This window comes from Anolis carolinensis, unplaced genomic scaffold (genome assembly GCF_035594765.1).
Source record: "Anolis carolinensis isolate JA03-04 unplaced genomic scaffold, rAnoCar3.1.pri scaffold_7, whole genome shotgun sequence".
In the NCBI taxonomy this organism is placed as follows: Eukaryota; Metazoa; Chordata; class Lepidosauria; order Squamata; family Dactyloidae; genus Anolis; species Anolis carolinensis.
Window position 1 is genome coordinate 33,213,503 of NW_026943818.1, and position 23,439 is coordinate 33,236,941.

A 23,439-nucleotide genomic window follows, 5' to 3' on the forward strand; every position below is an offset into this window, starting at 1 on the left:
ATAGACATGCTGGATTTCGTATCACAAAATCACAAGTCGAGCACTTCCCAAGTGTCTAGGACTGTGTGATGTATTATTATTATTATTATTATTATTATTATTATTATTATTATTATTATTATTGTTGTTATTTTATTATGACACAGCAAACAAGATAGACATGCTGGATTTCGTATCACAAAATCACAAGTCGAACACTTCCCAAGTGTCTAGGACTGTGTGATGTATTATTATTATTATTATTATTATTATTATTTTATTATGACACAGCAGACAAGATAGATATGCTGGATTTCATATCACAAAATCACAAGTCGAACACTTCCCAAGTGTCTAGGACTGTGTGATGTATTATTATTATTATTATTATTATTATTATTATTATTATTTCATTATGACACAGCAAACAAGATAGACATGCTGGATTTCGTATCACAAAATCACAAGTCGAACACTTTCCAAGTGTCTAGGACTAGTGTGATGTATTATTATTATTATTATTATTATTATTATTATTATTTTATTCTGACACAGCAAACAAGATAGACATGCTGGATTTCGTATCACAAAATCACAGGTCGAACACTTCCCAAGTGTCTAGGACTGTGTAATGTATTATTATTATTATTATTATTATTATTATTATTATTATTATTGTATGACACATCAAACAAGATAGATATGCTGGATTTCGTATCACAAAATCACAAGTCGAGCACTTCCCAAGTGTCTAGGACTGTGTGATGTATTATTATTATTATTATTATTATTATTATTATTATTATTATTATTATTATTGTATGACACATCAAACAAGATAGATATGCTGGATTTCGTATCACAAAATCACAAGTCGAGCACTTCCCAAGTGTCTAGGACTGTGTGATGTATTATTATTATTATTATTATTATTATTATTATTATTATGACACAGCAAACAAGATAGACATGCTGGATTTCGTATCACAAAACCACAAGTCGAACACTTCCCAAGTGTCTAGGACTGTGTGATGTATTATTATTATTATTATTATTATTATTATTATTATTATTATTGTGGCCGGTCCCAGGCTCAGCTTCACTTCCACGTAATGCGTTTATTAGAGGCAACTATGCCTTCTTTTTCCCCTAAAATAATGCTATTTTTCCTTTCTTTCTAGTTCTATTGCTGAGCGTCCCGGGCATGGAGGAAGAGGCCTCGGAGGCAGACAAGAGCCTTTCCAAGCAAGGCTGGGAGGCCAAAAAGGTAGCGACAAAAAGCATCGTCAACATTGAAATTGGCTTTTTTTTCGATCCGTAAACAGTTCAGGTTTTGCAACGTAAACATCTCTTCTTCCAGTCATTGCAATGCTTGTCAATGGCTTTATAAATTACTATTTTTTCTTCTTTTTCAGGCGGGATCCTCCAGGCCAAAGTCCTGCGAAGTCCCAGGAATCAAGTACGTACAAGTGGCCCAGGCGCTAGTTATTATTATGAATAAAGATAGCCCAGTTCAAAGCAGATAATAATAATAAGAATAATATAAAATAATAATAATACATAATAATATCATGATCTATATATATAAAATGATAAACTTGTTTGCGCAGTGACTATAACAACAAAACTAAACATCCCAGAAATACGAAATTTGGCAACACAATGCAAAAGGCTTGCCTCCAGGTTACAACAACACAACCACACCACAGAACCACAATCCAGACCCACAAAACTCACAACAACGCATCATGCGATAACAACACAACTAAACGCCCCAGAAATACAAAATTTGCCAACACAACACAAAAGCCTTTTCTCCCGGTTGTAACAACACAACTACACCACAAAACCACAATCCAGATGCACAAACCTCACAACAAAGCATTGTGACTATAACAACACAACTAAACGCCCCAGAAATACAAAACTTGGCAACACAACGCAAAAGCCTTGCCTCCCAGTTGTAACAACACAACCACACCACAAAACCACAATCCGGATGCACAAAACTCACAACAAAGCATTGTGACTATAACAACACAACTAAACGCCCTAGAAATACAAAACTTGGCAACACAACGCAAAAGCCTTGCCTCCCAGTTGTAACAACACAACCACACCACAAAACCACAATCCGGATGCACAAAACTCACAACAAAGCATTGTGACTATAACAACACAACTAAACGCCCTAGAAATACAAAACTTGGCAACACAACGCAAAAGCCTTGCCTCCCAGTTGTAACAACACAACCACACCACAAAACCACAATCCGGATGCACAAAACTCACAACAAAGCATTGTGACTATAACAACACAACTAAACGCCCTAGAAATACAAAACTTGGCAACACAACGCAAAAGCCTTGCCTCCCGGTTGTAACAACACAACCACACCACAAAACCACAATCCAGACCCACAAAATTCACAACAATGCATCATGACTATAACAACACAATTAAACGCCCCAGAAATACGAAACTTGGCACACAACTAAATGCCCCAGAAATACAAAACTTGACCACACAACACAAAAGCCTTTCCTCCCGGTTGTAACAACACAATCACACCACAAAACCACAATCCAGACCCACAAAATTCACAACAATGCATCATGACTATAACAACACAATTAAACGCCCCAGAAATACGAAACTTGGCAAAACAACGCAAAAGCCTTGCCTCCCGATTGTAACAACACAATCACACCACAAAACACAATCCGGACCCACAAAACTGACAAATTGAAGAAGGTAACAGACTTCAAATACTACTACTAATGTGAGTATAAAGAAGGGTGGAGGTCACAGCATCAATACAACCTAATGTAGACTGAACAACACCACCAGACTCAGCCACAGCAACCCGTGGCCGGGCACAGCTAGTCATATAATATAATAATAGTGTAAAATGATATTATAATAACATAATAATATAATAATATAATATAATAATAATATTTTAATATAATAATAATGTTGGGATTTTGATGGCTGCTTGTTTCCGGCAGCATCTTCCCGTCGGCCGACCAGGAGAACACTACCACGCTGATCCCGGGCGCTCACAACACGGGCGGCTCTTTGCCGGACCTGACGAACATCCACTTCCCCTCGCCCCTGCCCACGCCGCTGGACCCCGAAGAGGCCCCCTTCCCCTCCCTGAGCAGCTCCAACAGCACCGGGAACCTGGCCGCCAACCTCACGCACATGGGCCTCAGCACCGCCAGCCAGGGTAAGGAAGGGGGCCGCTCTCCGGGACTCTCTCGCTGCTGTCGCTCCCGGGATCTGCTCTTTGCCAACCGTCAGAAAGAGATGTCTTGAGACACCAATGGGTCCCCGTTCTCTTTCTATGGCAGGCATGACCACCACACAGGCCTCTTCCCAGCAGTCGCTCAACACGGACGGGAGGAGGAACCAGGCCCAGCAGGGCTCGCCCTCCCTCTCGCCCCTCTCGCCCATCACTCAGGTAGGAACAGAGAAATTATTATTATTATTATTTTATTTTTATTATTTTTATTTTTATTATTATTACTAATGTTGCTTTCCATGTATCCCAGTTCTCCTCTCTACCACCCAGCAGCCCTTGGTGGCCTGGTATTATTATTATACAACATTGTATAATAATAATAATAATAATAATAATAATAATAATTATTATTATTATTATTATTATTATTATTATTATTATTATTATTATTATTCAATGTTGTTATTATTATTATTATTATTATTCCCATGTTGTTTTCCGTGAATCCCAGTTCTCCTCTCTACCACCCAGCAGCCCTTGGTGGCCTGGTATTATTATTATTATTATTATTATTGTAATACAACATTGTATAATAATAATAATAATAATAATTCAATGTTGTTGTTATTATTATTATTATTATTATTATTATTATTATTATTCCCATGTTGCTTTCCGTGAATCCCAGTTCTCCTCTCTACCACCCAGCAGCCCTTGGTGGCCTGGTAGTATTATTATTATTATTATTATTATTATTATTATTATTCAACATTGTATAATAATAATAATAATAATAATAATAATAGTTCAATGTTATTGTCATTATTATTATTATTATTATTATTATTATTCCCATGTTGCTTTCCGTGAATCCCAGTTCTCCTCTCTACCACCCAGCAGCCCTTGGGGTATTATTATTATTATACAACATTATATAATAATAATAATAATAATAATAATAATAATAATAATAATTCAATGTTGTTATTATTATTGTTATTATATTATTATTATTATTATTATTATTATTATTATTATTATTATTATTATTATTATTATTTCTACATTGCTTTCTGTGAATCCCAGTTCTCCTCTCTACCACCCAGAAACCCTTAGTGGCCTAGTATTATTATTATTATTATTATTATTATTATTATTATTATTATTATTATTATTATTTCTACATTGCTTTCTGTGAATCCCAGTTCTCCTCTCTACCACCCAGAAACCCTTAGTGGCCTAGTATTATTGTAATACAACATTGTATAATAATAATAATAATAATAATAATAATAATAATAATTCAATAATAATAATTCATTGTTGTTGTTGTCATTATTATTATTATTCCCGTGTTGCTTTCCATGAATCCCAGTTCTCCTCTCTACCACCCAGCAGCCCTTGGTGGCCTGGTATTATTATTATTATACAACATTATTATATAATAATAATAATAATAATAATAATACCCTAAATAGGTTTCCAATTCTCAGCTCTACCACCTTAATGGCCTTATTATTATTATTATTATTATTATTATTGACACAATGATGTTGTATGACACAGCAAACAAGACAGATCTGCTGGATTATGATTATTATGATTATTATAGGACTTCAGCCGGGGTACATACCCGAAATAGGTTTCCAATTCTCAGCTCTACCACCTTAATGGCCTTATTATTATTATTATTATTATTGACACAGTGATGTTGTATGACACAGCAAACAAGACAGATCTGCTGGATTATGATTATTATGATTATTATAGGACTTCAGCCGGGGTACATACCCGAAATAGGTTTCCAATTCTCAGCTCTACCACCTTAATGGCCTTATTATTATTATTATTATTATTATTGACACAGTGATGTTGTGTGACACAGCAAAGAAGACAGATCTGCTGGATTATGATTATTATGATTATTATAGGACTTCAGCCGGGGTAGGGGATATGTTGTTGTGCCCGGTTCTTGTGGTTCTCCGGATGTGGTGGGCCCGAGAGCTCTCGTTCCGGCCCTTGTTGTGGACTGAGCAGCCCCTTTCGTCCGTCCGTAGGGCCTGCTCACTAGGTCCGGCCTTTTGGAGGAGATGCTCACTCTGTTCTCCGTCTCGGCCTGCGATCCTCCCGCCCTCTCCCCGCTGCAGGCCGTGGCCATGGACGCGCTCTCCCTGGAGCAGCAGCTCCCGCCCTACCCCTTCTTCACCCAGACCAGCCCCACTCCGACCCAGCAGCAGAGCCAGGGCGCCAACGCCGGCCAGGCCATGCAGACCTCCGGCTTGCAGCGGGGCGTCCAGCTGCCCCCGCTCTCGGTCAGCGTCCCCTCCACCATCCCCCAGTCGCCGCCCGGAAGCCAGACCCAGACCTCCATGGGCATCGACATCAGTTCGGTATGTTGCGGGGGGGGGGATCGGGGGGATCGGGGGGGGGGGGTAGCGTAACGGTGGTCCAAGAACCCGCCTGGGAAGGACTTACCGTAGACCAGGGGTCCTCAAACTTTTTAAGCCGAGGGCCGGTCCACAATCCTTCAGACTGTTGAGGGGCCGGATTATCATTTGAAAAAAATACAAACAAATTCCGATGCACACGGCACATGTCTTATTTGTAGTGCAAAAACAACAACAACTACAACAACAACAAGAACAATGAAAGAACAATCTATATATATAAAAGAGTGATGGCATCACGGCAATTCCGATGCACACGGCACATGTCTTATTTGTAGTGCAAAAACAACAACAACTACAACAACAACAAGAACAATGAAAGAACAATCTATATATATATAAAAGAGTGATGGCATCACGGCAATTCACAAAACAACAAAAGTACAGGCCCCCCAACCTCAAAATTTGACAACACAACCCATCATCCACGCCTCAAGGTTGATACAACAAAAAGAAAAGAAAAATAAAGTCCTAATTAGAGGGAGAGGAATAATTGTTTTTATCCAATTGCTGCCAGTTACAAGGCTAAGCTCCACCCACTTGGTCTCCTAGCAACCCACTCAGCCCAGTGTTAATAAAATAATGATAAAAAAATAAATACAAATAATACAATAAAAAATTATAAAAAACACTAAAACAATTAATACAATAAAATACTATAAAAAATGACTAAAAATAATACAACAAAATAATAAAATATAATAAATAAAAAAGATAAGTGACAATAAAATTAATTTAAAAAAATACAAATAACGTCAAATAAAAATTCCACAACAAGTTTTAACCGATACCACCACCACTTTGCCACAGCAACGCGTGGCCGGGCACAGCTAGTCTATATATATAAAAGAGTGATGGCGTCACGGCAATTCACAAAACAACAAAAGTACAGGCCCCCCAACCTCAAAATTTGACAACACAACCCATCATCCACGCCTCAAGGTTGATACAACAAAAAGAAAAGAAAAATAAAGTCCTAATTAGAGGGAGAGCAATAATTGTTTTTATCCAATGGCTGCCAGTTTAGAGGGCTAATCTCTGCCCACTTGGTTGCCTAGCAACCAAGGGACAGCCAGGTTTCAGTTCGGGGACAGGCAGACTTAGGCCTCACTTAGGCCTCTTCCACAGATTATCTAATTTGCACTGGATTATATGGCAGTGTAGACTCAAGGCCCTTCCACACAGCTATATTACCCATTTATAATCTTATATTATCTGCTTTGCACTGGATTATCTTGACTCCACACTGCCATATAATCCACTAAAAATTAATACAATAAAATACTATAATAACAGAAAATAACTAAAAATAATACAAGAAAATAATAAAATATAATAAATAAAAATATAACTTACAATAAAATTAATAAAAAATTGCAAACGTCAAATAAAAATTACACAACAATTTTTAGCCAATACCACCACCACTTTGCCACAGCAACGCGTGGCCGGGCACAGCTAGTACAATATTTAAAAATGAAAACAATTTTAACCAACATACATTGATCAGGATTTCAATGGGAAGTGTGGTCCTGCTTCTGGCCAATGAGATAGTCAAGTTAATTAGGGTTGTTGTTGTTGTTGTTGTTGTTGTTGTTGTTGTGTGCCTTCAAGTCATTTCAGACTTTGGGCGAGCCTAAGTCTAAAATTTATTTATTTATTTATTATTTACTGCCTTTATTTACTACATTTGTATCACACCCTTCTCACCCCAAAGGGGACTCAGAGTGGCTTACAAATTATATGTACATACAATATATTATATTATTAGCATAGCACAATATTAGCATTATATATTACTATATTGAACTATACCACTATACTGTAATATTATTAGTACTACTATATGTAATATAGAATATATAATTAATATTATTATATGGTATTATTATTAGTGTTATATTGTATTACATTATAATATTATCAGTATTATATGTACATACAATATATTATATTATTAGCATAGCACAATATTAGCATTATATATTACTATATTGAACTATACCACTATACTGTAATATTATTAGTAATACTATATGTAATATAGAATATATAATTAATATTATTATATGGTATTATTATTAGTGTTATATTGTATTACATTATAATATTATTATCAATATTATATGTACATACAATATATTATATTATTAGCATAGCACAATATTAGCATTATATATTACTATATTGAACTATACCACTATACTGTAATATTATTAGTAATACTATATGTAATATAGAATATATAATTAATATTATTATATGGTATTATTATTAGTGTTATATTGTATTACATTATAATATTATCAGTATTATATGTACATACAATATATTATATTATTAGCATAGCACAATATTAGCATTATATATTACTCTATTGAACTATACCACTATACTGTAATATTATTAGTAATACTATATGTAATATAGAATATATAATTAATATTATTATATGGTATTATTATTAGTGTTATATTGTATTACATTATAATATTATCAGTATTATATGTACATACAATATATTATATTATTAGCATAGCACAATATTAGCATTATATATTACTACTAGCTGTGCCCGGCCACGCGTTGCTGTGGCGAAGTATGGTGGTATGGGAAATAAAGTATTGAAGAATTGGTGGTAGTTAAGGTAAAGGGTCCCCTGGGCTGAGTGGGTTGCTAGGAGACCAAGTGAGCGGAGCTTAGCCTTCTAACTGGCAGCAATTGGATAAAAACAATTATTCCTCTTCCCCTAATTAGGACTTTATTTTTCTTTTCTTTTTGTTGTATCAACCTAGAGGCATAGATGAGGGGTTGTGATGCCAATTTTTGAGGTTGTGGGGTGTTTACTTTTGTTGTTTTGTCCGCTGCCGTGATGCCATCACTCTTTTATATATATAGAAGATATTGAACTATACCACTATACTGTAATATTATTAGTAATATTATATGTAATATAGAATATATAATTAATATTATTATATGGTAATATTATTAGTGTTATATTGTATTACATTATAATATTATTATCAATATTATATGTATATACAATATATTATATTATAAAACTGAGGGCGGGGGCCAGGTCAATGACCTCAGAGGGCCGCATCCGGCCCCCGGGCCTTAGTTTGGGGACCCCTGCCGTAGACGGTAGTTGCCGACGGATGCCTGATTGTGCAATACCGGTTTAACAGTATTAATTTCTCCAGCGGTGTTGGGCGTAGACATGCGGCATGTTTCATTAAGAGCCAAATCCACTGTTTGAGTGGTGATGGCACGATCGTCAGCATAGAGGCAACTCAGTGTGTGGTCATTTGTGTCAATGTTACACATGGATGGAGCAATTACAATTATTTTCCTCCTTATTTCTGGCCATTTTGGTGGCATTGTTGTCTCGGTAGGACTGGGTTCCTCCCTCCGTTGTCTCGGTTTTTCTCTCTCTCTGTTCGGCCTCGCTGTCGTCCTTTTGGCGGCTTGCACGTCGGTCCGTCCAAACCTAACCTGACCCGGTGCCTTTCTCTTTTTTCTCTCTTCTCTCTTTCTCTCTCTCTCCGCCTGTCCTGGGCCCTCCTCTCCTTCCGTAGGGCTCCCTCCAGCAGTACCGCAGCAATGCCGGCTCCCCGGCCAACCAGTCTCCCACTTCTCCCGTCTCCAATCAAGCTTTCTCTCCTGGAAGCTCCCCCCAAGTAAGGGAAACTCACACTTCTGTCGTCGCCTCTCCGTTTCGTGTTCTCCCCCTTCCGCCATCGCCTCTCCGTTTCGTGTTGTCCCCCTTCTTGTTTGTTTACTTCTGCTCGATTTCTCTGCTTTGTTTAACATCTCCAACTTCTCCACCGCTGCCACCAGTTTGTAAAGGATTTATAACAACTGCCACCAATTTGTAAAGGACTATGAATGACTAACACCCATTTGTAAATATAACAACCGCCAAAGACTCAGGGAGGAGACCTTTTACTTTAAAGCAGGGGTCCCCAAACTTTTTAAACACGGGGCCAGTTCACGATCCTTTGGACCGTTGGAGGGCCACCGAGCAATAATTAATAATAATTATAATGATAACAACAATAATAACAACAACAACAATAAAAAAGAGGGTTGGAAGAGACCCTTTGGGCCATTGAGTCCAACCCCCTTCTGCCTTTGTGCACCGAAAGCACAAGCAAAGCACCCCTGACAGATGGCCACCCAGCCTCAATGTTAATAATAATAATAATAATAATAATAATAACAATGGTTGTAAGAGACCAGGGTTTTGGAACACAATACTCCTGACCTCACAACTGTGTTAAAAAACAAAGTATGGATTGTCAATGTTGCAATCCCAGGTGACAGCAGGATTGAGGAGAAACAACTGGAAAAGCTGACACGATATGAGGATTTAAAGATCGAATTACAAAGACTCTGGCACAAGCCAGTCAAGGTGGTCCCAGTGGTGATCGGCACACTGGATGCAGTGCCTAAAGACCTTGGCCTGCACTTAAACACAATCGGCGCTGAAAAATTACCACCTGCCAGCTGCAGAAGGCCACCTTACTGGGATCTGCACACATTATACATCACACAGTCCTAGACACTTGGGAAGTGTCTGACGTATGATCCAATACAACAGCCAGCAGAGTGTCTGCTGTGGGCTCAACTTGTTGTGTTTCAAATAATAATAATAATAATAATAATAATAATAATAATAATAATAATGGTTGTAAGAAAAGAAGAGACCCCTTGGGTCATTTAGCCCAACCCCCTTCTGCCCTTGTGCCGTGGGGGCCGGATAAATGGCTTCAATGGGCCGCATCTGGCCCCCGGGCCTTAGTTTGGGGACCCCTGCTTTAAAGGGTAGCGTAACTTGGTTTAGAATATATGCGACAGAGACTTAGATGTTGGAAGAACAATAACAAGTTTATTCAGGCACAGAGCTTAGTGGTTTCAATGTTGTTTCTCACTTAGAGGTATTCTTATTAACAGTTACAATACTAGAATGAAGTGAGTCAAAACTCCCTAAAGTATCACTTCATTTACTTAAAGTAGTTAAAACTTCTTCCTCTGCCACTTTTAAACTGTTACTGTACTTCAGTGGATCTCTGTGAGTTCCCAAAGTCTGAAACTTGGACTTTCCAGTGACTTCAAACCACAGTCACCCCTGTGAGATACTATCACAGATTCTCTGTTCCTTTCCAGGGCACAGACTACGTTAAATAAGTCACCAAACGTATTTAAAACCGACTCAAAATGAACAATTGAGTCTCCTTGATCCCATCAACCTGGAGTCAATCTTCCCTGTGCCTCATCAGAGCACAGACTGACTCTCTTTTTTAAACTCTGCCCTTCTTCAACTAAACAGCAGTTGGCTCCGCCTACTTCTCCATGGCAACCAGCCTCTGAGTGCTGAGATGCAATAACTGTAATACTTACTCTTTGAAAACATAAACACACAATTAAACATAACATCTGTAAACCAAAATTCGTACTTCATTACAAGGGGCATGGAGAAAAAAATGCTTTGGGGATTGTGGTGCCTGTGTGAAAGGGGATGCTGGGAGTTGTAGTCCAAAAGGGCTTCGGGACATTAGTCAGCGTTGTATTGGTCAGCGTTGAATTGCAGTCCAAAGGGATGACATTGTTTACCGTAATATATATATATATATATATTTGGCTAATATTATATTAGTTTTATGATATTATTATATCATTAATATAATACGAATGGTAGGTGCAGGGGCACCATTATTAGTATTTTTATATATACTATATATATATATATATATATATATATATATATATATATATATATATCAATCAATCAATCAATTTATTAATGCTCCGACCAATGCTCATATGCATATATATGGTTAATATTATATTAGTTTTATGATATTATTGTATCATTAATAAAACATGAATGGTAGGTGCAGATGCACCATTCTTAGTATTTTTATATTGTTATTATAAATCAGTATATTCCATTATTATTAGCATCGAATTGTAGTCCAAAGGGATGACATTGTTTACCATAATATGCGTTGTATTAGTCACTGTTGAATTGCAGTCCAAAGGGATGACATTGTTTACCGTTATATATATATATATATATATATGGTTAATATTATATTAGTTTTATGATATTATTATATCATTAATATAATACGAATGGTAGGTGCAGTTGCACCATTATTAGTATTTGTATATTGTTATTGAAACCATTATATTCCATTATTATTAGTCAGCGTCGATTGTAGTCCAAAGGGATGACATTGTTTACCATAATATATATATTATTTACCCACATCTGGCGTTTTGGGGATCCGCTCTTTGTAGAAGGTTGACCCTTGTTTTGTCTTTCCACTTGCAGCAAACGTCCATCCTGGGGAGCGTCTTCGGAGACTCCTGTTACGATCAGCAGATGACGGCCAGGCAGGCAAACGCCTTGTCCCACCAGGTGAGCAGACCTTGCGATTCTCCCCACAAATCTACTTGGTTTTATTTATTTTTGACTCGGTTGTGCCCAGAATCCTCAGCTGACCCTCCTGACTGACACTTGAGGCGCTTGTTGGGACACAGAGGGCGGAGCTAGGGAACGAGGTGGGGCCTCTTCCCAAGAGCATGAGACAGGACTGAGCCTCTATATTTCTCCTGAGAGGCCTTTTAGGACTAAAGGGCGGGGCTAGAGGAGGGGGCGGGGCCTCCTTCCAAGAGCCTGAGACAGGGCTGAGCCTCTATATTTCTCCTGAGAGGCCTTTTAGGACTAAAGGGCGGGGCTAGAGGAGGGGGCGGGGCCTGCTTCCAAGAGCCTGAGACAGGGCTGAGCCTCTATATTTCTCCTGAGAGGCCTTTTAGGACTAAAGGGCGGGGCTAGGGGTGGGGGCGGGGCCTGCTTCCAAGAGCCTGAGACAGGGCTGAGCCTCTCTATTTCTCCTGAGAGGCCTTTTAGGACTAAAGGGCGGGGCTAGGGGTGGGGGCGGGGCCTGCTTCCAAGAGCCTGAGACAGGGCTGAGCCTCTCTATTTCTCCTGAGAGGCCTTTTAGGACTAAAGGGCGGGGCTAGGGGTGGGGGCGGGGCCTGCTTCCAAGAGCCTGAGACAGGGCTGAGCCTCTCTATTTCTCCTGAGAGGCCTTTTAGGACTAAAGGGCGGGGCTAGGGGTGGGGGCGGGGCCTGCTTCCAAGAGCCTGAGACAGGGCTGAGCCTCTATATTTCTCCTGAGAGGCCTTTTAGGACTAAAGGGCGGGGCTAGAGGAGGGGGCGGGGCCTGCTTCCAAGAGCCTGAGACAGGGCTGAGCCTCTATATTTCTCCTGAGAGGCCTTTTAGGACTAAAGGGCGGGGCTAGGGGTGGGGGCGGGGCCTCCTTCCAAGAGCCTGAGACAGGGCTGAGCCTCTATATTTCTCCTGAGAGGCCTTTTAGGACTAAAGGGCGGGGCTAGAGGAGGGGGCGGGGCCTGCTTCCAAGAGCCTGAGACAGGGCTGAGCCTCTATATTTCTCCTGAGAGGCCTTTTAGGACTAAAGGGCGGGGCTAGGGGTGGGGGCGGGGCCTGCTTCCAAGAGCCTGAGACAGGGCTGAGCCTCTCTATTTCTCCTGAGAGGCCTTTTAGGACTAAAGGGCGGGGCTAGGGGTGGGGGCGGGGCCTGCTTCCAAGAGCCTGAGACAGGGCTGAGCCTCTCTATTTCTCCTGAGAGGCCTTTTAGGACTAAAGGGCGGGGCTAGGGGTGGGGGCGGGGCCTGCTTCCAAGAGCCTGAGACAGGGCTGAGCCTCTCTATTTCTCCTGAGAGGCCTTTTAGGACTAAAGGGCGGGGCTAGGGGTGGGGGCGGGGCCTGCTTCCAAGAGCCTGAGACAGGGCTGAGCCTCTATATTTCTCCTGAGAGGCCTTTTAGGACTAAAGGGCGGGGCTAGAGGAGGGGGCGGGGCCTGCTTCCAAGAGCCTGAGACAGGGCTGAGCCTCTATATTTCTCCTGAGAGGCCTTTTAGGACTAAAGGGCGGGGCTAGAGGAGGGGGCGGGGCCTGCTTCCAAGAGCCTGAGACAGGGCTGAGCCTCTATATTTCTCCTGAGAGGCCTTTTAGGACTAAAGGGCGGGGCTAAGGGTGGGGGGCGGGGCCTCTCCCAAGAGCCTGAGACAGGGCTGAGCCTCTATATTTCTCCTGAGAGGCCTTTTAGGACTAAAGGGCGGGGCTAGGGGTGGGGGCGGGGCCTGCTTCCAAGAGCCTGAGACAGGGCTGAGCCTCTATATTTCTCCTGAGAGGCCTTTTAGGACTAAAGGGCGGGGCTAGAGGAGGGGGCGGGGCCTGCTTCCAAGAGCCTGAGACAGGGCTGAGCCTCTATATTTCTCCTGAGAGGCCTTTTAGGACTAAAGGGCGGGGCTAGAGGAGGGGGCGGGGCCTGCTTCCAAGAGCCTGAGACAGGGCTGAGCCTCTATATTTCTCCTGAGAGGCCTTTTAGGACTAAAGGGCGGGGCTAGAGGAGGGGGCGGGGCCTGCTTCCAAGAGCCTGAGACAGGGCTGAGCCTCTATATTTCTCCTGAGAGGCCTTTTAGGACTAAAGGGCGGGGCTAACGGTGGGGGCGGGGCCTCTCCCAAGAGCCTGAGACAGGGCTGAGCCTCTATATTTCTCCTGAGAGGCCTTTTAGGACTAAAGGGCGGGGCTAGGGGTGGGGGCGGGGCCTCTCCCAAGAGCCTGAGACAGGGCTGAGCCTCTATATTTCTCCTGAGAGGCCTTTTAGGACTAAAGGGCGGGGCTAGAGGAGGGGGCGGGGCCTGCTTCCAAGAGCCTGAGACAGGGCTGAGCCTCTATATTTCTCCTGAGAGGCCTTTTAGGACTAAAGGGCGGGGCTAGGGGTGGGGGCGGGGCCTCTCCCAAGAGCCTGAGACAGGGCTGAGCCTCTATATACCTCCCGAGACACAGATGCCGAGGACAGGGATAGATGCTCATCCCTATCTCAGTGCTCGTAACTCTGCCCATTTGTGGCCCCCGCCAAGTAGGTCCAACGGGTCCTTCATGGGGGTCTCGGGGGTGGTGGTGGGCCTTTGTTCCGGTGTGGCCAAGCTCTCTGAAGCCCTTATCCCCAGGATTGCTCCTTCCTCCAGCTCGAGCAGTTCAACATGATTGAGAACGCCATCAGCTCCAACAGCCTCTACAGCCCCTGCTCCACCCTCAACTACTCGCAGGCCACCATGATGGGCCTCACCGGCAGCCACGGCAGCCTCCAGGACGGCCCGCCTCTCAGCTACACCAGCCACGGAAACATCCCCAACATCATCCTCACAGGTGCCCATGGGCGGGCGGGCGGGTGGGCGGGTGGAGCCAAGTTGTGTTGGAAGATGTTTGAAAATGGATTGAGGGATGCACTTTGTGGGGCGTTTGTAGGTCCAGGACAGTCGTGGGGGTCAGGAAAGTGCAGAGGTCCACTGTGGTCCTTGGGGTCCTTCACTCACCCGCAGAAGTGGCTCAGGTCAAAAGAGAAGGAGTCTTGTCCTAACCAAGTGTGTCCTCCCCTCCTTCCCTCCCTCCCTTCCTACCTCATTCCCTTTCTTCAACCAACGCCTCCATTTCTCCTTCCTTCCTTCTTTCCTTCCTTTCTTTTTTTTCTCTCCTATGGATTCCTCCTTTCCTTCCTTCCTTCCTTCCTTCCTTCCTTCCTTCCTTCCTTCCTTCCTTCCTTTCTTATTTTTCTCCAACCAATTTCCCCGTTTCTCCTTCTTTCTTCCCTTTCTCCTTCCCTTATGTTTTTCTCCCACCAATTCTTCCATTTCTCTCTCCTTCCTTCCTTCCTTCCTTCCTTCCTTCCTTCCTTCCTTCCTTCCTTCCTTCTTTCCTTCCTTTTCTCCAACCAATTTCTCCTTCCTTCCTTCATTCCTTCCCTCCAATCATATTCTCCTTCCTTCCTTCATTCCTTCCCTCCAATCATATTCTCCTTTCTTCCTTCTTTCCTTCTTTCCCTCCCTCTAATCATTTTCTCCTTCCTTCCTTCCTTCCTTCCTTCCTTCCTTCCTTCCTTCCTTCCTTCCTTCCTTCCTTCCTTTTGTCCATCCAATTCCTCCATTTCTCCTTCCTTCCTCCCTTCCTCTTTCCTTCCTTTCTTTTTTCCTCCTACTGATTCCTCCCTCCCTTCCTTCCTTCCTTCCTTCCTTCCTTCCTTCCTTCTTCTTTCCTTTTCTCCAACCAATTTCCCCGTTTCTCCTTCTTTCTTCCCTTTCTCCTTCCCTTATGTTTTTCTCCCTCCCTCCCTTCCTTCCTTCCTTCCTTCCTTCCTTCTTTCCTTCCTTTTCTCCAACCAATTTCTCCATCCTTTCTTCCTTCCTTTCTTGTTTTTCTCCCACCGATTCCTCCTTCCTTCCTTCCTTCCTTCCTTCCTTTCTCCCTTCCTTCCTTCCTTCCTTCCTTCCTTCCTTCCTTCCTTCCTTCCTTCCTTCCTGTTCTCCAACCAATTCTTCCATTTCCCCTTCCTTCCTCTCTCCCTTCTGTTTTCCTCCCACCAATTCCTTCTCCCTTCCGTCCTTCCTTTTTCCTTCCTTCCTATGTTTCTCCAACCAATTTCCCTGTTTCTCCTTCCTTCTTCCCTTTCTCCTTCCCTTATGTTTTTCTCCCACCAATTCCTCCATTTCCTCTTCCTTCTTTCCTTCCTCCTTTCCTTTTCTCCAATGGATTTCCCCATCTCTCCTTCCTTCCTTCCTTCCTCTTCCTTCCTTCCTTCCTCCTTTCCTTTTCTCCTACCGATTTCACTGTCTCTCCTTCCGTCCGTCCTTCCTTCCTTCCTTCCTTCCTTCCTTCCTTCCTTCCTTCCTTCCTTCTTTCCTTCCTTCCTTCCTTCCTTCCTCTTTCTTTCTTCCTTCTTTCCTTCTTTCCCTCCCTTTAATCATTTTCTCCTCCCTCCCTCCCTCCCTTCCTCTTCCTTCCTTCCTTCTTTCCTTCCTTCCTTCCTTCCTCTTTCTTTCTTCCTTCTTTCCTTCTTTCCCTCCCTTTAATCATTTTCTCCTCCCTTCCTTCCTTCCTTCCAATCATTTTCTCCTTCCTTCCTTCCTCTTCCTTCTTTCCTTCCTTCCTCTTTCTTCCTTCCTTCCTTCCTTCCTCTTTCTTTCTTCCTTCTTTCCTTCTTTCCCTCCCTTTAATCATTTTCTCCTCCCTTCCTTCCTTCTTTCCTTCCTTCCTTCCCTCCTTCCTTCCTTCCTTCCTTCCTTCCTTCCTTCCTTCCTTCCTTCCTCTTCCTTCCTTCCTTCCTCTTCCTTCCTTCCTTCCTCTCGCTCTCCAGTGACGGGGGAGTCTCCGCCCAGCCTCTCCAAGGACCTGACCAGCTCCCTGGCCGGGGTCGGGGACGTCAGCTTCGACTCGGATTCCCAGTTCCCTCTGGACGAACTCAAAATCGACCCCTTGACCCTGGACGGGCTGCACATGCTCAACGACCCAGACATGGTCCTGGCCGACCCGGCCACAGAGGATACCTTCCGGATGGACCGGCTGTAGCGGGCGGAGTACTGGTGGGCAGGAAGTCCGGGGTGGGACATGGGGGGTGGGAGAGGGAGAAGGATGTGACACGGCGTGGGACGGGGCCTCCGCCGCGCCCCCGTATCCGCGCTTACCGACACCCGCGACCCCCCCGCCCCGCCCCCCGTTTGACCCCTTTGCGCAAGCTTTGGCTGTCGAGAGAAGCTCCTCCCCGAACCCCCCTCTCCGCCCTCCCTGCTTTGTCACCAAAGCTTTTAGCGTCCGGTCCTGTTTTGCGGGGTTTCGGTTGTGTTGTTTCTTTTCGTTTGTTTGTTTGTTTTTAGCCTTTGCACTAAAATGTCGGAAAAGTCGAGCCGCCTCCCCCCCTCCACTTCTTTCGAGATCAATGTTCGTTGGTTCGTTCGAAAACGAGATCTCTTTGTGAAGCTACCGAGCCGTTGGGTTCTCTTTTGTCGGACTCAAAGGGGGGGGGAATATAACACTCCCCTCCCAAAATCTGTGAGAAACGGCTGCCATGCTGCTTACTGGAAGCAACGTCCTTTCGCTCGGCACAAAATAGGGTTGATGAAAATCGAGGCGCTTCTCCTTCCAACCCCCTCCCCCAAAAAAGCTCCAGGTGTGTTGTCTCTTGGACCTTCCGAAACACGCCGCTGCCTTGCTTTGCTTGGAGACGATAGATAGTGTACAGAATCCGTGTTCGTTTTTTGTTATTATTTAAGCTCTTTCTCGCGCATGGCGTGTCAGGACGATAAGCGAAATCGGTCTCGCGCATGGCGTAGTATCGGGTTGTTGTCGGGACAATAAGCAAAGTCGGTCTCACGCATGACGTATCAGGTTACTGTTGGGACGGTGAGCAGAATCGGTCTTGCATATGACATAGCATTGGGTTGTCGGGACACTCGCATATGGCGTAGTATCAGGTCGCTATCGGGACTAAGCGAAATCATTCTCGCGCATGGCGTAGTATCGGGTTGTTGTCGGGACAATAAGCGGAATCGTTCTCGCGCATGGCGTAGTATCGAGTTGTGGTCGGGACAGTGAGCAGAATCGGTCTCACGCATGGCGTAGTATCGAGTTGTTGTTGGGACAATAAGCAGAATCAGTTTCACGCATGGCGTATTATCAAGTTGTCATCGGGACAATAAATGGAATCGGTCTCGCGCATGGTGTAGTATCGAGTTGTTGTTGGGACAATAAGCGGAATTGGTTTCGCGCATGGCGTAGAATCAAGTTGTCTTCGGGACAATAAGCAGAATCGGTCTTGCACATGGCGTAGTATCGAGTTGTTGTCGGGACAATAAGCAGAATTGGTCTTGCGCATGGCGTAGTATCGAGTTGTTGTCACGACAATGAGCAAGACTTTGTGGACAGTCGTTCCTCCCCCCAAAAATGACATTATCCCCTTTGGATTTGATAACGCTCTCCTGTCATTCCTTTAGTTCAGCTAAGTGTGGTCCTCTTGTATAGGAAACCGTACATTTGTGCATCGCTTTGGCACGGAGAATTCATCTCCGCACAAACTGCCGCGTACGACAAAGCGCCCGTTTCCCCTTTTTTACTTGGAGATACTGTTCTTTAAGCCCTTGTTGATGGAAGGATAACAAGGAAAGGGACTGTTTTCTTAGAAATTATATCCCAGAGCTGCCGGGGAAAGGCTGTTTTCCCATCGGGTGTAAGTTGGGAAGTTAGAGGTCTTTGACAACTTCAAAACTCTTGTTTACTTGGAGATGTTGTTCGTTGAGTCCTTGTTGGTAGAAAGATAACAAGGAAAGGGACTGTTTGCTTAGAAATTATATCCCAGAGCCATTGTGGAAAGGCCGTTTTCCCACTGAATGTAAGTTGGGAAGGTAGAGAAGGCCTTCGACAAGTTCAAAACCCTTGTTTTCTTGGAGATACTGTTTGTTGAGTCCTTGTTAATAGAAAGATAACAAGGGACCGTTTGCTTAGAAATTATATCCCAGAGCCATTGTGGAAAGGCCGTTTTCCCACCGGATGTAAGTTGGGAAGGTAGAGAAGGTCTTTGACAACTTCGAAACCCTTGTTTACTTGGAGATATTGTTCATTGAGTCCTTGTCGTTAGAAATATAATAAGGAAAGGGACCATTTGCTTTGACATTATATCCCAGGGCCGTCGTGGAAAGGCCATTTTCCCACCGGATGTAAGTTGGTAAAGTAGCGAAGGTCTTCGACAACTTCAAAACCCTGAACAGGCCCAATGAGGTGTGTTTTCCCTTGTTTACTTGGCGATATTATTCGTTGAGTCCTTGTCGATAGAAAGGTAACAAGGAAACGGACCGTTTGCTTAAAAATTATATCCCAGAGCCGTCGTGGAAAGGCCGTTATCCCACCAGATGTAAGTTGGGAAGGTAGAGAAGGTCTTTGACAATTTCTAAACCCTTGTTTACTTGGAGATATTGTTCGTTGAGTCCGTGTCGATAGAAAGATAACAAGGAAAGGGACCCTTTGCTTAGAAATTATATCTCAGAGCTGTCATGGAAAGGCCGTTTTCCCACCAAATGTAAGTTGGGAAGGTAGAGAAGGTCTTTGACAACTTCGAAACCCCGAACAGGCCCAGCAAGGAGTTGTATTTGCATTTAGGGGTGTTTTCCCTTGTTTACTTGGAGATACTGTTCGTTGAGTCCTTGTCGATAAAAAGATAACAAGGAAATTGCTTAGAAATTATATCCCGGGGAAAGGCCGTTTTCCCACCGGATGTAAGTCGGGAAGGTAGAGAAGGTCTTTGACAACTTCGAAACCCCAAAGTCGTATTTTTTATTCACGGGGTGTACGAATGTCTTACGAATCCCGTTACGAGTGCATGTTGTTGTTGGCGGCAGCGGACTGGGCCTAAAAAATCACGCTTGCTGGGAGCCAAAAGTGGTAGTTATAAGGAATACATACAAATGTGATGCATTAGAATTGTAATTGAACTAGTCCTTCGGTGTACGTTTTAGTCACATTCGTTAATAACGTCCAAAATTTATATTTTCCAAGCTACCGAACCACGTTTTGAGCATTGACACTTTTAATATATCAAGAAAGATACCCATCTTCCGTCATATCTTTCTCTCTTTTTTTCCGTTTCTTATTTATTTACACTATATTTATTTCCCGCCCTTCTCACCCCGAATGCGAGTCGTGGTGGATCACAGAACATACAACATCCCATGTTGTTTATATACTGACAAGACAGACAATTGGAGGTATATATCTATAGGCTTTTCCCATCTTGGTTCCGGACACGGGGGAACGGGCGAGTGTTGTCACTTCAGCTCCGCCTGTCGCAAACTTCCACAGAACATACAACATCCCATGCTGTTTATATACTGACAAGACAAACAATTGGAGGTACATATATATAGGCTTTTCCCATCTTGGTTCCGGACACGGGGGAACGGGCGGGTGTTGTCACTTCAGCTCCGCCTGTCGCAAACTTCCACAGAACATACAACATCCCATGCTGTTTATATACTGACAAGACAAACAATTGGAGGTACATATATATAGGCTTTTCCCATCTTGGTTCCGGACACGGGGGAACGGGCGGGTGTTGTCACTTCAGCTCCGCCCGTCGCAAACTTCCACAGAACATACAACATCCCATGCTGTTTATATACTGACAAGACAGACAATTGGAGATATATATATATATATATATATATATATATAGGCTTTTCCCATTTTCGGCATCTTGGTTCCGGACACAGGACCGGGCGAGTGTTGTCACTTCAGCTCCGCCCCTGTCGGAAACTTCCACAGAACATACAACATCCCATGCTGTTTATATACTGATAAGACAGACAATTGGAGGTATATATATATATATATATATATATACAGGCTTTTCCCATCTTCGGCATCTTGGATCCGGACACGGGGGACCGGGCGGGTGTTGCCACTTCAGCTCCGCCCGTCGCAAACTTCCACAGAACATACAACATCCCATTCTGTTTATATACTGACAAGACAGACAATTGTACATAGATGGAGGTATATATATAGGCTTTTCCCATCTTCGGCATCTTGGTTCCGGACACAGAGGAACGGGCGGGTGTTGCCACTTCAGCTCCGCCCTGTCGCAAACTTCCTCCTTTATCGACACTTCCTTATGGGTGCCTTAAAATACCTCCCCGCTTCTATTTATCTACTCACATTTTGCTTTCGAACTGCTAGTTAGACGAGCTACCCTGACCCGGGCTTCAAACTGTCAATTCTGCTCCGCCACCCTCCTTTCTTTCCAAGCTTTTTCTTCTCTTTCTCCCTTGTCCAGCTCCAAAAGAACCCTCGCGTTGGTGTCTCCACGTCTTTGTGTAGGGTCACTCCACCTAGCAACCGCCGACATAAACATACATGATCTAGATCGTCCCGTGTTTTCAGCCGCGCAAGCCGACACGCCTTTTGGGGCCAGTCCGCCGTTGCCGCCGCATGTTTGCTTCCGTCGCATCAGTGCCATCCTCGGTTTTATCATATATGTATATAGATCTATATATTTTGCACTAACGAAAAGAAGACATGGGTGAGGATTGTTTTGTTTTGTCTGGTTCGATGTGTGTTTTTTAACTGGCACTTTGGCCTCCGCCCTCTTCTCGTCGTTTTCTGCTTCGCCGCCGCTTCCGTTTTCCCCGTTTGTCCCCGTATTTCAAAACTGAGACGAAAAGGTCTCGGGTGCGAATTTTCTCTTCGCATTCTCTCCCGTAAAAATACACCCGCAAAGGAGACACCATTCGATCCCTCCCGACAGATATCCATCCAGTTCAACCCGATAATTATCCAGTCCATTCTGCTTCTCTGCCATAAAGCAAGGCACCATTCGATCTCTCCTTAAAGATGTCCACCCAGTTCAGCCAGATAATTATCCAGTCCATTCTTCTTCTCTGCCATAAAGGAAGGCACCAATCGATCCCTCCCGACAGATAACCATCCAGTCCAAGCAGATAACTATTCAGTCCATTCTGCTTCTCTGCCATAAAGCAAGGCAGCATTCGATCTCTCCTTAAAGATGTCCATCCAGTTCAACCAGATAATTATCCAGTCCATTCTGCTTCTCTGCCATAAAGGAAGGCACCAATCGATCCCTCCCGACAGATAACTATCCAGTCCATTCTGCTTCTCTGCCATAAATTAAGGCACCAATCGATCCCTCCCGACAGATAACCATCCAGTCCAAGCAGATAACCATCCAGTCCATTCTGCTTCTCTGCCATAAAGGAAGGCACCATTCGATCCCTCCCGACAGATAACCATCCAGTCCAAGCAGATAATTATCCAGTCCATCCTACTTCTCTACCATAAAAGAAAGGCTCAATTCGATCCCTCCCGACAGATGTCCACCCAGTCCAAGCAGATAATTATCCAGTCCATTCTGTTTCTCTGCCATAAAGGAAGGCACCAATCGATCCCTCCCGACAGATAACCATCCAGTTCAACCAGATAATTATCCAGTCCATTCTGCTTCTCTGCCATAAAGAGAGACACCATTCGATCCCTCCCGACAGATGTCCATCCAGTTCAACCAGATAATTTTCCAGTCCATTCTGCTTCTCTGCCATAAAGCAAGGCACCATTCGATCCCTCCTGACAGATGTCCATCCAGTTCAACCAGATAATTATCCAGTCCATTCTGCTTCTCTGCCATAAAGAGAGACACCATTCGATCCCTCCTGACAGATGTCCATCCAGTTCAACCAGATAATTTTCCAGTCCATTCTGCTTCTCTGCCATAAAGAGAGACACCAATCGATCCCTCTTGACAGATGTACATCCAGTTCAACCAGATAATTATCTAGTCCATGCCGCTTCTCTGCCATAAAGAGAGACACCAATCGATCCCTCCTGACAGATGTCAATCCAGTTCAGCCAGATAACTATCCAGTCCATCCTGCTTCTCTGCCATAAAGGAAGGCACCATTCGATCCCTCCCGACAGATAACCATGTCGAACACTACGTTTAAGGACCTTTGGAACTGTTAATGTGCTTCGAGACTTTATTTCGGGAGTATGTATGTGTATGTATGTATGTAATTCTCAATAAACGATCCACGTAACTCCCCGCGGAAAGGCCTTGCGGAAGTCGGAAAAACCCTTGTATTATTATTATTATTATTATTATTATTATTATTATTATTATTATTATTATTTTAAAAGCAGAAAAAAGAGGAAAAAAAATTGAGGTTAAATATGTAATAGCTGTCCGTGATCTCGCATGTGCATCGCTGCTAATAAATCGATTTCCGGGGCGTCGAGATCTCCCAAGAAAAAAAGGGGATAGAAAGCAGTACCGTATTTTTGTGTATATATATATATATGTATATATATATATATATATTTATTTTCGGCCTC

The 23,439-nt window shown here is 43.3% G+C and overlaps 1 protein-coding gene across 11 annotated transcripts in view; it reads left to right on the forward strand.

Annotated features, from left to right (window-relative positions):
- The window catches only part of crtc1 (CREB regulated transcription coactivator 1), a 51,511-nt gene that overhangs the window by 25,836 nt on the left and 2,236 nt on the right, over positions 1 to 23,439 (forward strand). Inside the window, exons 6-14 of one of the 11 annotated variants that reach the window (XM_062959658.1) lie at positions 1,161 to 1,246; positions 1,395 to 1,438; positions 2,992 to 3,212; positions 3,337 to 3,446; positions 5,285 to 5,617; positions 9,256 to 9,357; positions 12,018 to 12,104; positions 14,727 to 14,925; positions 16,907 to 17,132. In XM_062959658.1, coding sequence (XP_062815728.1) covers positions 1,161 to 1,246; positions 1,395 to 1,438; positions 2,992 to 3,212; positions 3,337 to 3,446; positions 5,285 to 5,617; positions 9,256 to 9,357; positions 12,018 to 12,104; positions 14,727 to 14,925; positions 16,907 to 17,118 — 1,394 coding nt within the window. In that variant the 3' untranslated portion in view covers positions 17,119 to 17,132. The remainder of the gene's footprint in view (positions 1 to 1,160; positions 1,247 to 1,394; positions 1,439 to 2,991; positions 3,213 to 3,336; positions 3,447 to 5,284; positions 5,618 to 9,255; positions 9,358 to 12,017; positions 12,105 to 14,726; positions 14,926 to 16,906; positions 17,133 to 23,439) is intronic. The other 10 variants (XM_062959659.1, XM_062959660.1, XM_062959664.1 and 7 more) reach the window with 10 other exon arrangements.